Raw genomic sequence first — 16,272 nt, 5'->3', positions numbered from 1 at the left:
GATGACAGTGGTACTACCCCAAGATCGACCGATAGACGATTTACGTGGGAATTAATTGGTGAAAAGCAGCCACTGGATACAGTCACTGGAAATAGCCAGTCCTGTTATCCAGTCGCAAAACAGTCGTCTGCAACTTTGCGCAAAGCACTGAAAATCGTTTCAGCCGGCCTTCTGGTCTAAGAATGCTGCTGAAATCAGCGGCTTGTGTGAAATGGGAAGTCAACTGCAAATCTCTACAAAGAAACAGCTTTTGAAAAGACACAAGGCACCTTGTCCCAATTTTCTCGCCGACCGCTTCCAAGGACGATGGAGTAGTGCGTACGTATAAGAGTACACGTTTGATGTATTGTTAAAGAAAAGAGCAACGAGCGCCGTCGATTTTTATTCTTGCTTTGGAAAAAAATTCTATAGAACAGAGCACTGAAGCAGCGGAGCTGAGTAGCACTGTGATTGCCTCAAAAATCCTTCCGGTTGTCACTCTTTCAAGACTCAGAATCTCCGGTGAACAGCATATCCGTGAAAACCGGGCAGGTTTTTTCGCGGGTCCTGGGTGCATTCACTGTGTCTCCACCCTTCGACAACTTAAACATCGCCATACTCACAGACTACTAACAACACTTTCCTTCCTCAGTGTCCATAGCTCAGTGGTTAGAGTGAGAATTTACTGACCGGAAGGTCCGTGGTTCCAACCCGATCTCTGTTTTTCGACCTCCCCTGCCTAGGTTGGGCAACCTGACAGTATCCCAGCACTCGTGCTTCCTTCGGGAGGCATTGAAGCTAGGCCACTCAACCAATAAAGACATTTTCGAAATCGTCATGTCACTTTTCTCACTTATGCAACAACGTTGTAAAGGTAGACGGGGAAACTCCTGAGTTTGCTATCATAAGTGGTGTTCCGGCGGAGCTACGCTCTGTCGCCCTCTCCTTTCACCCCGAAAGAGGCATCGCTCAAACCGTCTACTGTTTCGCGAGTCGGGCCATCCGTCGTAGAACTCAGTAATTTAAAATGTGCGGATGGCAGTGTTGTTTAGTTCATACTCTATCAAGAGACAAAATACCTTGAGTAAGTTGGATCACTTAGCTTCTGGTTTCGGGATGCGCTTTGCACCGTCAACGTTGCTCACGATTACACCACCCTGGGGGTGCAGCCCAACTATCTGTACCAGCCACTGGGCTTACCTGAATAAGCTGGTTGCACCTCCCTTCAACCTACCCGATCACTGCATCGTTGCTATATTAGCATATTAGTGTAAGGAAGAGTGTACAAATCTGCAGCGCGACCGGTGCCGCTGTGTGGGCGCGAAACTTGACCTCTTTGTGCGGGATACGGATGACTACTTGCCTTCAGCCGTCGACCTATGCGCCATTGCAGATGTATTTCTGCTTCCGAATTAGGTCGTATGGTATTTGACAAGTTATCTAGCGGACGCTCGGTTGAAAGTTTGGTACTGTTGCATCAGTTACGCTGACTCGCTCGTGTACTACGTATGTCCGAAGGCCGTTTGTCTAGTATTGGTGTGGAAGAACGCAACAGGTGTTTAGGTCCGCTAGAATGGGGAGCTATAGGTCCATCCAGCCATGGACTGGAAGCTTTCACGGAATGACGAGACCAGTCGTACTCACTAGTTTTGGATCGCACACCCATACTCCTTAAGTATGCCCACTCGTTTCCTCTTGGACACTTTGTTCCTTCATGTGTCTTCTTTGTCTTCCGCCGTACTTGTTTGTAGATCAATAATAAAACAACAATAAAACTAGGTTGCTGTTCATTTGACCACAATACTGGTAATTAGATGGATGGCATCACGCAGTGAGTATCCGTTATTTTCTGACAGGTGTGACTCTTGGTTACACCGGCCATCGATTAATTCAGACAATTATCCGACTACGGGTGAGCAGTCAGAAAAAATCGTTCAGCTGTAGCACCCTTTCGGTGCCTAACTGCCATGCCACCCGAAGGTTGTACGAGGGCTGGGATACTTCCATGTTGCCCCAGCCTAGACAGGGGAAGTCGAGTGGCAGAGGTCGGGTTGGAACCTTCCGGTCGGTAAATTCGCGCTCTAACTACTTGGGCCATCTCGCAGTCAGAAAGCCTGTGGAAAACCTTATATGTTTTGGGCCATGGGATTGGGATTTTACTGGATGGTTGTCGGTTTTCTAAAGCTCAGTCACCTGAACGCGTTGTCCTTAGCTGGATTTATCGTGTGGAATCGGGCGTTTGATAACTCGAATTTCCTAAATCTCGTTGATGACTCCTAACAGTGACGAAGGCACTGGTGTGGTGATGAGATGATGATAAGAAGTAAGTCCAAAATATCAGCTTCCACTAAGTAAATGTCTAAAAAACGGATTTCTCCCTCGTAACCGTAATCCTTCACGATGAATGTTGGCTGAGTGGGGATATTACTGCTGTATGGGATCGGAGCCACCAATAGAAATGTCCACATATGGAAAGAATACATCCCAGAGCTAGGGCCTACATGCCTTTAGCACCAGCGAGCAACCCGGTGACCATTACTCACATCATCATGGGGTGTGATCATCAGTGAATACCAGATTTGCTTTTAATGCAGTCACATCTACTCAAACCTTGTGAAAGTGTTCTTATAGTCGCCCCTGTTCTCTGCGTTGTCTCAGTTTTACGTACACCCAGTTGTGTAAAATTCGGCAACTCATGGTTCCATTGGGGTGTTGCAATGGAGACACCTCACTCAAATTCGATTATGAGTGGTCTGTTTGAATGATAGTCTCGGGTCTTTTCGGTGAAACTCGTCGTTTCAATAAACCTGGTTCTTCCAGCAGCTCTGCATTAACACCATCCGGCTTAACGAATGTGCTGTCTATATAATTATAAATGATCACACTCCCGTGCTAGAAAGAACTAGCAGCTTCATGCAAGAGATAGTATCCATATTCCACTTTGTGGACACTAACAGATCCCATAAAATAGGCTCTCTTGATCGCTGTCGTCTCCTTTCTCGTTTCGTTGCGTGCCATGTGTTCAGTGAAGCTTGGTCAATTCTTCATGGTGGCCTACAATACTGTGCTCTACTAGATGGCTTCGCTTGATTTAGGACCTTCCTCATTCTCTACTCTTCTCTGTTGCGCTCAGCATGGTTGCACTCTGTCTTCACACTGCTTAACAAGATGTGATCAGCACTAGTTCAACATCATGTGGCTGCACTTACGTGAAACGCACTCTCAATCCTGTGCATGGGAATTCTTATGGTGTACTAACGATTGTTTATTTACTCCTAGGTATTCTATTTCTTAATCGATTTATATTAAGTAGGATGTAGTTGAACCACAATACACTTGTTTAACAATAGAATTGTTCCTGAAACAACGCTGAAGACGTAATTTTTTCTTCACTCATCTTTCCATCTGTTTCTGTTTGCATTCGTCCTGTGCACAGTGATTGTAAATCGAACATTGAGAGCAACCTCTCCACTGTGTCTTCGGCTTCCAGCCTGCGCTCAGAAAAGAAAAGTGAGTGTCACTTTTTGTTATCGATTGTCCTGTTATTCGCGTACTTGGTCGTCGTCCATCTAGGCCGATTGGAACTACTATCTGTCTGTGTAAACTGCCACATATGTGCATCTGTTTTACACTAGAACTGGTTTCTTCAGTTATTTTTGCATGACGTAACATAACACTTCTACCTGTGGTCGGTTCCCAACGTCTTATTTGGGCAATGACAACAAAGGAGAATTTTTCACCATAGTTCACTAGCCCGGGTCCTGTCCTGTCCTGTTGCATTGTGTTCACTGATGGTCGCTTCGTCGTCTTTGGTGAGCTTTAAAGCTAGGGATTCGACATTACAACCTTTTACACGAAATATATACATTACGGTTAGGGTGATCGCCAATCAGTACCTTGTTGTGGAACATCTGATCTTTCGCTATATATAACCGCCCTCAATTTTACATTACTCTTTTGTCGTATCCTAATTGATTTCTAAAATGGTGGACAGCTAACTGAACAACGAACCCCTCTACCCCTGGTTTTCACATAAACTTTTCACTTGGAATCTGGTATCACATAAGTTTGTGATATTTTACGCAAGAGGGACAATTACAGTCGCTATGTTGTGGAAGTGTGTCGCGTAATTTGACGTGGCGTTGCCATTCTTTTTCCGCTACAGTTCGCTTTTTACCACAACGGGGCTTCGTTAAAGTTCCAGCTTGTTATGCGGTTGCCCTTTTTTCCACAGAACAGAGAGTGACTTTATGATGACACTGACCGCCTGTTCACTGCTTTATTCACATGAACATTTCTGAATATGGATCAATACTGCAATGGGTCAAACAAAGGGGCGGTGTGAATGCGTCTTACCCACGTTATTCCATTGTGTAAAAAGGGTTTAAGCGTAGCGGCACTAGAATGAGCTACTCAGCTGTGGTATGTAGCGTAAACCCACGTATTCATGTGTAGTCATCAGTGGGTGAAGTATTTATGACCGATCTTAACTTGTACTTTTTTGTGCGGTATTGTAATTCATATTGCGATCCTACGTTTGGCTTTATTTCCACAATCTTCTAGGGGTTTTGCGGAAGCTCATAGTTGTGAGTTTTCGCTCACGCTCTTACTGATATTACTTGGTGGATGAGTGAAATTCGTTCTCAGGAATATTCTCCCCAGTTCATCTCATGGGTTGGCTCTTAGTTTTGCAGGAGGAGCGCTGCTACCAAACTGTCACTAAGTGACGTTCAGCTTACCGTCATTTTTCATCGTTGTTGCGAGATTGACCCGATTTGTGACTGATTCCCGATGGAGCCCATTAAAAGCGAAATCGACCAAATAAAATTTCGCCATTGCCAATTGAAGACTAGACTGACCTTTGACAAGCACAAGTTCAAAGTTCGTATTAGCTTCTTGACACGGATCCGTAGGTTGCGTAACCGGATCCCAACGGCCTCAATCTTCGATAACAGTCCGAATCGAACTGTTTTCGATCATCAGAGGGATATTTTTCTGTAGGACGGTCAATCTCCGCCAGGTGTAGCGCGATAGCTATATGTTGTCATATGTTATATGTTGTTATATGTTGTATGTTGTTATATGTTATATATGTTGTTATATGTTATATGTTATATATACGTATATATGATATGTTGTTATATGTTGTATGTTGTTATATGTTATATATGTTGTTATATGTTATATGTTATATATACGTTATATATGATTATGTTGTTACGCCAGGTGTAGCGCGATAGCTATATGTTGTCATATGTTATATGTTGTTATATGTTGTATGTTGTTATATGTTATATATGTTGTTATATGTTATATGTTATATATACGTTATATATGATATATATATGTTGTTATATGTTGTTAATTCTAAGCCTCAGTGAAGTGAGAGTGTGTTCCCGTGTGATGTCTGGCGAACGCGTTGTTGTTCGACCATCGCGCTATCATCAAAATAACTACGCAGAGAAGCTAGTGATAGACTTTAGCAACTTGATTTTCATTTGGAACTGTTGAATCCTACCATCACTTTCTGCCAGTACTCATTTTTGCACTCGTGCGGAGCGTGGCATGTTTGTCCTAAGACGAGACATTTGTCAAATAGAATACGGGGACACAACCTCACCTCACTGAGGTGTAGAACATAGAATATGGTCTCAAGCGTTGTCACGTTACATATGGCTGATACTAACCATCTTAGAAACAAAAACGGCTGGACGTTACATGCTTCATGTTCTTAACTGACTTGCGATCCAGAAGAAGCATAATGATCAGTATACCGCCAGATTATTCAATCGTGGATGGGTGTGGGTGCGCGATTCATAAATTCTGTCTAAATGTCACTGGTAGCTGGATGGACAACAAATCTGTCAGATTCTCGCGAGAGTGCAATAATTAGTTTTCTGAATATCAACATTTCAAAACTCCCGGTTCCATCAATTTTTCATCCATGTTTCCAACACAATACAGCTTAAATGTTTTTAAATTCTATTATTTTTTATTTTACTTCATGATGGTTTTAGACATTCCTTTTTCTACTTCGAATGTCTCATCTTCAATCCTGACAAGTTTTACTCCCTCCAGTTATTGCATTTTTGGGGACTTCCGTTATTAATGTGATCTAGAGTGCCTGAATTGCATGTTTTGATGCTTTGTGGTAGATCGACTGAGGCCCTCTTTCTGAACGGAACCTATCGCAATGACGTTGAATGAGCTGGTTGAGAATACAATATCGGCGTACCAGTTCAATAACCTAGCTAGCTAGTGTTGTATGCGATGAACTCGAAGTCGATCGAGTCCTAACAAGCGTCATCTGCCTGTTACTCTTTCTGTTCCCGATCTTCTGGATGGAGTACGTCAACGGATGGTCACTTTATTGTTTCATAGATCCCACTAATTGAATCCTGTTCAGTAATATTCGAAATGGCGAAGCCTCAGTCAATTCAGTTCCAACTTATCAGCCATAGGCACATTGGTTCCAGCTGCTACACCGGAAAACGGAAATATGGAACATACAGTCAAGTCTTAGAGGCGAAGACGTGTTCAGTTCGTGTGGAAATTGGGTAGCTACGCATTGAAAGCGATAGTTTTGATGCACGAGCGCCAATGACTGCGCAATTGGGCCATTTCCGTCAATATCATCAACCCTGGGTCCCCATTCAGGGAGGCCACAATTGCCCACCCGACTAAGTTTTCATGATTCGTTGCCAGGTCATACACTTTCCACCTCTCGGTCGCTTCTACTCAGTGCAGGGCTGGTAAAAGAGAGCTCTGTGAGGCAGATAGTCTTCTGGCATGCGAAGTACATGCCGTTACCTGGTTTATCCACCAGGCTTACAGTTGAAGAGTATATTGGTAGCTGTGGCCATATTGGTGGTTGTTGGTTTATGCTCTCAGCCAGGCAATTTGATTTGCGACGTTTCATCACCACTCGAAATACAGTAATACTTTGTTAGTGGAGTTGTGCTATGGACGGAAGTGCAATTCCGCTTCGATTGGTGATGAACCTTTTACAACCAAATTCTCCAGCTCAGCGAGAAAACCATTAAACCGACCTATCAGGCCATGACGTTTCACAAGCTGATCACTGTTTATTCGTCATGTGAGCTTACTGTTTGACTAGCATGGTAACATTACAAGATTTCCAACGAACGATCAATGACTGAAGAAAATACCACCCAGATTTAACAGCCGATCTTCGAATGAATCGTTTTCTAGAGGTGTGTTAGTCATTATCATATTTTTTGTCCAGTCTTGCTTTTCTGGAACGAGTGTTTCGGACAAGTCCCCACTCAATGGCTAAATCAGGCTTCGAATCACACCTGTACGCGACTGTTCCAACCCCTATCTTTGTACATATTCAGTGTGTCACTTTAACGCGCCACAACCGGCAACACAACTTAAACTACCTGCCAGTCGAGGCCTACGAACACAGCTTCTTGAGTGCCGAATAACGAGAGGGTTTTCGCGATGGTGAAAAACGTCATCGAAGTTCTTTGTAAAATCTCATCAGCCCTCATTTTATATTTTCTTTCCAGTACCTGTTGGTCGTGTGCAGCCAATGATAAAGCAAGAAGACTGTTCGTCCTCCACATGCTTCTTGCCTTCACCCACTTTGAACTATATGTCGGGAAATTTTCGTAACACTGCTGGGGTGAGTTGTGTTGAACGGCTGAAAGTCGTTTTTTTTCGCTGGTTCTCATTCTGCTCGCCCGATAGGTTCCGTAACACGCGTCAAAATTTCATTCGGAGATCATTTTCTTGTATTCATCTGTGTCTCGTCGTATAGGATGAAAGATAGTAATTTTTAAGTAAAAAGCATGTAGGGTTCAGAAGAGATGAAAATATGTGAACGAATTGCATAATCTTTGTGATACTTTGGTTTGAACTTTATCCGCAAACATACCCGCCGATTGAGATGCGGCCTTACAATGTGACAGTATCGAGGATACTGGAAAGCCTGATCCGAGGTACAAGGTGTGCCAGGTGGGGCCGACAGTTTCGTGTGCTTATTAAGTGAAAGCTAGTTCTTTAGATTGTTCCTGCGTGGTACCGCCATGTTCATCCAAGCCCATACAGGTGCTATCCGAAACCCACGAACGAGTTTGTTTTAGTTGTCAAGTTACTTTGTTGACTTCGCCTGCGTCTATCGATCGGCTACGGCTTCCACAGCTGCTAAACATCCGTTTGACATTTTCTATTGTCAATGCCCGCACGGTTTTTCCAGTCCAGTAAACGTTCCGTTCAGCTATAAATTTTGGTACGCAAAACCGGATTGGTTCAAATTATGAGCTTTGATACTGGTAGCTGGCAACTTAATCACTGAGCCGTCTTGCTAAATGAACCGCGTCATATACGACCTTTTCATGCACGGTTTGTCGGATCTTTAGCCAGCATTTCCAGATAGAGAATCAACAACATAATGTCCTGGTTGAACTGGCAGTCTAACCCGCTCCTTGTCTTAGTGGAATCGCGCTCAGTGGTAATCTTTCCGATGCCTAAATGCCATATCGCCCGAAGGAACCATGGGGACTGAGATACTTCCAGGGTACCCAAGACTAAACAGGAGGTTGGGTTTGAACCACGGATCCTCTGGTCGGTAAGTTCGCGCCTTCGTTCAGCTGTAACACCCTTTCGGTGCCTAGCTCTCATGCCACCCGAGGGAAGCACGAAGAGTGGGATACTGCCAGGTTGCACAAGCCCAGACAGGGGAACTTAAGAGGCAGAGGTAGAGTTCGAACCATGGACCTTCCGGTTAGTAAATTCGCGCTCTAACCACTGAGCCATCGCGCCTTGGCCAATGAGCTATTTCGACTAACTGGACGCGTTGTCTGACTTAACCGAGGATGGGAATCACACAGGAAAAGAATCGATACCTTTTGAACACACGAATGTGAATTTAGGGAGAGGGGGAGGAGGTTTATAGTGAGATCAACTTAGCTGCGAAGGCGTTGAGTGGGACAATGCCAGCACAGGCCCGTGGAATTGTCACCTTTCAAAAAACACTCGTCCCTGTGATGTGTTGTATTTTCGCGGCCTCCATTGATAGCTCAACAAAGCCTATCGCCGTTCTTAAAACCCATCGGTCGTTGTAAGGAGCGGTGGACTGTTGATGAAATACGCTGATTTGAAATTGGAGTCAATTGAATTCCAGCTGAATCTCTCGTTTGTGGTATTTTTCTTGTAAGTAGAGTGGTGAAGCCGTCTACTGGCTTTTGGATCCTTCAAGTGCTAGTAATAACTTTCTTTTCTTGATCAAGTCGATCACGTTTGTACGTAACGTACTGATGCAGTATCGGTCGCAACAGTCCAAGGTGGTTGTTATTTTAGGTTTTACCCTATTTACCACTCTCCCATGAAGTTTTGAGTGCTGAATTTCTCATCGATGTTGGATCATGATCAACTGACTGTAGAGTTTGAATTGGAGTAAGCTAATTGAGAAAGTAAGCTGAAGCAGACGATATGTTAAGTAGCTAAAATCATCAAGAAATTTTCCCATACTTACAGACTTCTATCTACAACGATGGTGCCACACAACGTCGCATTCCACCTCATTGCATAACTCGCAATTCGTATCATTCCGGGCAACCGATGTCCCCCGATCGTCCCAGCATAGTCACTGCCCCGAGTACCTCATCAACTCGCTCAAGTCTTCGCAAACAATCGCGCCTCTCGTTCTCCCCCAGTGATACGGAATCTCAGACCGCCCACCATCTATCGGCCGCACACGCAGCTGCAGCTGCTTATCACAATCTTATGTACTTCCAGCTACAACAACAGCAACAGCATCAGCAACACAGAAATCAGGTTCCTGCCGTTAATTTTCCTACCATGCCCGCAATCCATCTACGTGCTTCCCACCACTGTGCTGTTCCTCAACCCAATACTGTACAATTACCCATTGTGAATGATGCTTGGCCCACCACCGCATCGATGCCCGAGCTGGATGACTCCACAGCTGCAGCAGCCTCGTATTATGCGGCAGCTGCAGCTGCTGCCGCTGCTGCTGTCGCACAGCGTGAACAGCAACAACAACAAGAACAACAACATCGGCAAGAGCTCGAACTGCTGTTAAACCAACATGCGGCCCAGTTCCATCCACATCAGCTGTCGGCCGTCGCCGCGGCGGGCGATCAGCACCATCATCTAAGCGCTCAACTCTTTCGGCAACAATAGTAATGCTTCAATCAGGTGATACACCAGTGTGCCCATGGTTCTTCCCTTGGTTGTGTTGCTCCGTCCTACCTACCTCGAACCTTGTCGTTCCACAATCATTTGTGATCCTGTTTGTCTCAACTGTCTTCGTCACGTTTTTGACATCCTACTTGCGCATTTGTGTGGTCATCAACTACGTAATCGTTTTGTTCACATTCCTCTTGGTGCCGGAGATTCATTGCTTGCGCGTGTTTGCGTGCTTTACGTAGTTTCGCATGACCAAAGCAACCGATTCGCACCATTAAACACTAAATATTATACTACTTTCCATATGTAAAGATTCCTGGTTACATGATTCCGTTTAATCTGTTCCTCTTCGCAGGTAGTTGCTTTTCGCTCAATCACCCTTAGTTTTGGGGGGTGCTTGCTGTTGATGTATTTTTTGTATATCAGATTGATCGCTACCCGTATATCTGTGTTCATAGCATGTTTGGTTGAGGTGATACTGGTCAGTGACCATACGCTCATGTGTTACACCTTAACTACCCACCAGTCACACACGCATCGTTCTGCGTTTTGTTACGCTCCAACCCGTTTGCCTGCATTCGTTCAGTCAGTGTCGCGCGGTGCACACAAAAACCCACACAAAGAACACGCACGTACGTTCTGTGATTTCCAGTGCATTCCTTCTCGACTCAACGCTCGAGAGGCCAACAGTTTGTTTTGTGGTGTCTGTTTGTTCCTTTTGTTTTCTTCATTCGAACAGGAACTGGGTTACTTTGACGACCGCGTTCTCCCCACGTGTGTGCGTGTGTACAGTCTTTTCTGTATTATCGTCGACGCCTTTTGTTCATCCAACTCTAGCGTTTGTCCTCCAGTGCGTCACTGTTGTTTGTGATTTGCGCCCCCTAATGTATTTGGTGATCAGTACTGAGTTTCGTCTTTTGTCTCATACACCGGACCCTGCTCTCACCGCATGAGCTAGGTTTTCTGACAGGTTGCCATAGGGACGGAGAAGTTTGTGAGCAACCTCAGGTCAAGCCCACCCAATTTGGCCCATATCGCGTTGCCATAGGTCATCATCACTGTCGACAGCGCATCGAAGGTTTACTGCCTTAGGTCGAACATCTATATTACCTCTGATGGCGTTATTTATCTGAACTAGAGGTTCTACATTGCCCGTCATGAAAAATGCGCACAGCTTTTGGACGGCTTGGGACTCAAGGGGATTTGTGTCCATGCGATAATTCACTCCAGCTTCGGTTTACCAAGCATATATGAGATTTTCTTTTCCTAAAAGATTACTTCTGTGCCATAGTCAGGGAACTGCACCCGATCGATTGGGATGGCGTAAATTATTGACCAACTAAAAATAATCAGTAGACACGTAGGCGGTCGTGTGTAATGAGCAATCACTGCTGCCTGGTCTGCACGCCATACACGTTCACTGTGCATATGTTTTTGCTTGCTGTTTTAATGTCTAAAACAGGAACGTGCAAGCAGCTGCTCACAACATGAACATGCGTCTTATCGGGCAAGACGGTACTCTTTCACCTTCCCGCCTCACGTTCGTCACTGATACGATTCTAGAAGACTCGCTATCGGCCTCTAATGCCTTTGAGGTCGAAGTGCTCCGGAGCATCCGCTCACAGATATCGAGTACGCAGACGACAGAGTTTTTGGACCTGACCCCGTGGTAATACCAACGACACTAAATAATATAAATAATTCTACCTCACAGTTTGGCTGTCGCTGCAAAGTGCAAAATATTGCTGCATGACCGGGGGGAGGGGGGGCTCGGGCCGTAACCTCATCCTTGTGGATGAGCCGATTGACGTAGTAAACATATTTGTCTGCCTGGGCAGCTGGATCGATCGCGGTGGTCTCGCGAAAGGTGATATTTCCATCCGATCGAGAAGACCGGAGCAGCTTACCAATCAACGGTCGGTTTTTCGGGAGAAAACTCGCCCATAATCACATTCCATAGGTTCGCTGGTTTGGTCACGTGCTCCGTATGCCATTCAACAGATTTCCTCGAAGGGCTGTTTTCGCACAATCACGTGAAGGTTGGAAACGTGCTAGGGGGAGGTCAAACAATGATTGGTAGTATGAAAGCCATTATCAGCAAATGCAGCTACGCTGGTCATTGCCATCTCTCTAGATGGGGACCCCTTAGACGGGACACATCCTCGGTTAGACAGATTGTCAGACATGGCCCGGTCGCTCCCTCAGTGGCGATCGTTTATCCAAGCGATCGCCTTCAACACACGACTCCCGTAACAATCTCCCCAATGAAAACTCAACTGATCCCTGTGTATACCCGTCAGTTCTATCAGCCACCGCCTCCAATGCACAGCTACCCACCCTATTTCCCCAACTCATCGGTGAACAAAACTGGTAGCTATAACCGCTACACGACAAGCATGTGGTTGTTGCAGCTGATGATGTTTTGTCGTGAGAATATATTCTGTAATCAGGAGAACCAGCTGCTGTTCCCTACAGGCAGTTGCGTTCCGACATCCTGCTACCTGTCCTCTGACATACATGGTGCGAAAATGTCGTCCCTCTATCAGCAAACTGATTTACAAATATGCTATTACTTCTTTAACGCCCTTTTGATGTCCCGTTCGGTCCCTCTTGTCGGAACCGTTTCATCGCCGTTTATACCCACTAATCAGAGTCAGCTAAGCTAACTCTACTCGGTAGAAAAAGCTGAAGCTGAATGTGAAGTAAAATGGGAAACCTAGGTACACAGTCCGAAACCATGTGTGGTTGATGCACTTATGGGTAGGAATTTCTATGCAAAACAAGTGACAGGAAATTACGGAAAATCTCTCGACCAAAAGCTACTAGCTTGGTGTGATGGAGAGCTCTAGTGGTGCAATCGTCCCACAGGCCACACTTTTGAAATCCGTTCAACAAGCTTCAATCAGTTGTACCACTTTGTATCTAGCTGCCACGCTACTCGAAGGAAGCACAAGGACCGAGGTACTGTCAGGTTACACACCCAGACAGACGCAGTGTAGAAAGGTCTAAACGGAGCAGTCGGACGAAGAGCAGCTAGTAGTACGAGGTGGTCAAGAGGTTATGCTCTGATCCTGCGATAGGAGTTTGGTTGCAGTAAGCTGTTTCCCCTAATCGACAAGAATATCCAAATGTATGAGAGTTGCAATGTCTCATCCCGAGGAAGGCTGGTTTAGAAAATGTCGGAACTATAAACCGCACTCCGCGAGCTCCCGATGGTTGTGCGCATAAGCACCGTGACGGCCTTCGGGCTAGGTCAGTTGTCCGCAATCGCAAGAAAGAAAGAAAGCCTTCAGCTGTAGCACCCTTTCGGTGCCTAGCTGCCATGCCACCCGAAGGAAGCACGAGGGCTGGGATACTGCCAGGTTGCCCAAGTCTAGACAGGGAAAGTCGAGTGGCGGAGGTCGGATTCGAACCACGGACCTTCCGGTCAGTAAATTCGCGCTCTAACCATTTGGGCCATCTCGCCACCAATCGCAAACCAGTCATGGACTTATGGGGATCAAGTAGGCATCAGTTACCCATGGAGGGATTCAAATAAAGGTGCTCCTTCCCATTGGGGTGCGCATCTTCATTCCAGCCGTGCCATGGTGCGGGCTGGGATGTCGCTTTTCTTCCGCTCAGGATCACACATGTTGAAGAAAAGTCATTCATTTCATCAAATAGTGTGGTTTTTGGCGGCTCAACATGATCAGTCTGACCTGGATGAACAGGTACTGAAAACGCATAGTCACGATGATAGAGGAGAATGGTCGGAGGATGAGTGGAAAAGAGTGAAAGAAGCCGTGCTGTGAAAGTTACCACTATTCCACCAGCGCAGATTGGACGCATCTGAATTCTTACGTCTGAACGGGCGAACTTGCTCGCATTTGAGCGATGTGATTAGTAAGCCCGACACATCATCGATCGAGATCGGCAGATCCTACTGATGACCGAAAAGACGTAAAGTAACTGGTGACCAAGACTGCGCACGCAGATCTCTCAGATGCCGGATAATCAACTGCCTGATGAATGACAGCGAGTGCTGGTGGATTGCGTGTGCTCAAGAGACGGCAAGGGCTTCTGCTGCATCTGACCCGATGAGCTGATCACAATTGACCGGTCTCAGCGAATCGATTTGCATAAAAGATAGAACAGCAATTCCTCCACAGAGTCGTAAACTTTACCGATAGACCAAACAGTTTAAGAAACAGATCACCTCCAACGCAATCTGAGGAAGAACTTAACGAACGTTAAGGTACCATGGATACCGTCTCGCCATCGGCAACAGAAATGCAAATGCTTGGTGTTGTCCGGATAGTGCGCACCATAAAACTTCCAGAGAAGTTGGGGACTCTTTCGCGACAAGTTTGGCGACAGTAACATAGAAGATTTGGAACGGAAACAGAATCCCAGTGTGATTTTGCTGTTCAAAATGGACGCAGCAATATTGTGCGAGAACCGTCCTGGTATCATATCGGCAGCTTTAGTGTCCAAAGTGCTCTGTGGCTTTTATTTTTCGCATGTCGATTGTCTGCCGAGGGAGAATCCTGCTGGGTTCCGCCCTGGCCGACGATAAGCTCTTTAATTCCACCTCTGACTCCAACGTCCAGTTATGATCGTCCATTTTGCTCTGGAGGCTGTATTTGATTCTGTCGAGCGTCAGAATCTATGGCGGTGTGGCGATCAAGAGTATTACATTTAAATTTTTGTACCTCATTAGGACATTGTTCACCAACTCTTGTGGGCGCTTACGGGTCCACAGCAACCCCTCAAATGAGTTCACTACTTCCAGTGACTTGGTACAAAATGTCCTCTCTCCCCGTTCTTCCCCAACTTTGTTAGTGCTATGCTGTTTGAAGCCCCTCCGGCTTCTTGCCAAGATATTTACTAACATTCACGTAGTAGACAGACGGTGTTGCCCTCCTTGGCTGGGATCCTCTATGGACACAATTCTTTTTGGACAGCCAATACAATCCTGGTAGCATGCGCCTCATACCTGTAAAATGTAAAGTACTGACTCAAGACTAGTTGGACTCAAACCGAATCCCCTTGGCTGCAGACCAGTCACCTGACGTGGGACATGAATTCATTTATCTGTACAGTTTAATAATTTCCGGCTGACTGACTGGGACAGGGCCACCTCTCGAACCGGCATGCAGTTTTCCCAACTATGGACTATGAAGAAACTGCATGCTCGGTTAATCGTCTATTACAGCTTGTCAGACAAGCGAACGACCTGTCGCTTCAAACAGGAGTAGAATTCTCACTCACGTGGCAATTACCACACCACACTTTCGTCGTGTGTCATCTGCGCTCATTGAGATGCGCGTGATCCTCCCTGTGCATGGCTGAAGACACTGCAAGATATGACTGCTAATCGATGTCAGTGGTGTTCTTGTCGGTTTCTATGCAGATTGTCTGAATGAGTGTCTGTAGGTATAGATAACTCGGAGTGATTGTGCTAGACTAGCACTAAGTACCTTTCCCATCAACTTAAATTCTTTTCTTCAAATAAATCACGGTTATACGGCAACAGACGATCGATGTCACACACTGATGCTGTACTGTCAATGATAATATGATGATCTTCACTCGTTTGGTTCAGTCTTCCGAGTCGTGCTTGTCTCCGTATCTTACCGCTCAGCAGGACATCAGATTGCGGTGTATTGGCACTTGTTCGACTGCTTTTGACGTTCCTCATCCGTTTGAATAAAGTACGGTTGCATGTCACGATGTACTTCTGTGGCAGAACTCCCGAAGCAGTGTTTGTTCGATTCCGACGTTTCTCTCTTCAAACGTTGTCCTTAGCAGATTTGTATGCAACAAATGCGATCCATCTTCATCTCTGTGGGTGATTTTTCAAGTGGTTTTGATCTTGCCACACAATGGAGCCGGTGTGACAGTTTATCCGTCAATAATACATACAAGGATTCATATGGCTCTGTAAATGAGAAACATGACCCATATGATGTGGAAGAGCCGTTGGTGTTTGACTATGGTTTTCTCCTAAGCATTGACTAAATCTTGTGAGAGAATCGGAGCAGCAATGCTGAGTTGCCTCAGGTTTTCTTAGGAAGAGTAAACTCTATCGGATAAACGATCCCCTCACGCTTCACTGGCTACGCCAGTTATACCATG

At 45.6% G+C, this 16,272-nt stretch overlaps 1 protein-coding gene across 1 annotated transcript in view; it reads left to right on the top strand.

Annotated features, from left to right (window-relative positions):
- Window positions 1–11,063, top strand: part of T265_06794 (hypothetical protein) — a gene marked incomplete at both ends in the record, with an annotated part of 31,461 nt that extends 20,398 nt beyond the window's left edge. Inside the window, 2 exons of the mRNA XM_009172159.1 lie at window positions 7,512–7,627; window positions 9,481–11,063. Of these exons, the coding sequence (XP_009170423.1) occupies window positions 7,512–7,627; window positions 9,481–10,149 (785 nt within the window). The remainder of the gene's footprint in view (window positions 1–7,511; window positions 7,628–9,480) is intronic.
- Between the last annotated feature and the right edge of the window lie 5,209 nt (window positions 11,064–16,272).

The sequence above is a fragment of the Opisthorchis viverrini genome (assembly GCF_000715545.1).
Source record: "Opisthorchis viverrini unplaced genomic scaffold opera_v5_147, whole genome shotgun sequence".
Lineage (NCBI taxonomy): Eukaryota > Metazoa > Platyhelminthes > Trematoda > Opisthorchiida > Opisthorchiidae > Opisthorchis > Opisthorchis viverrini.
This window is presented reverse-complemented; position numbering and strand designations above follow the sequence as displayed.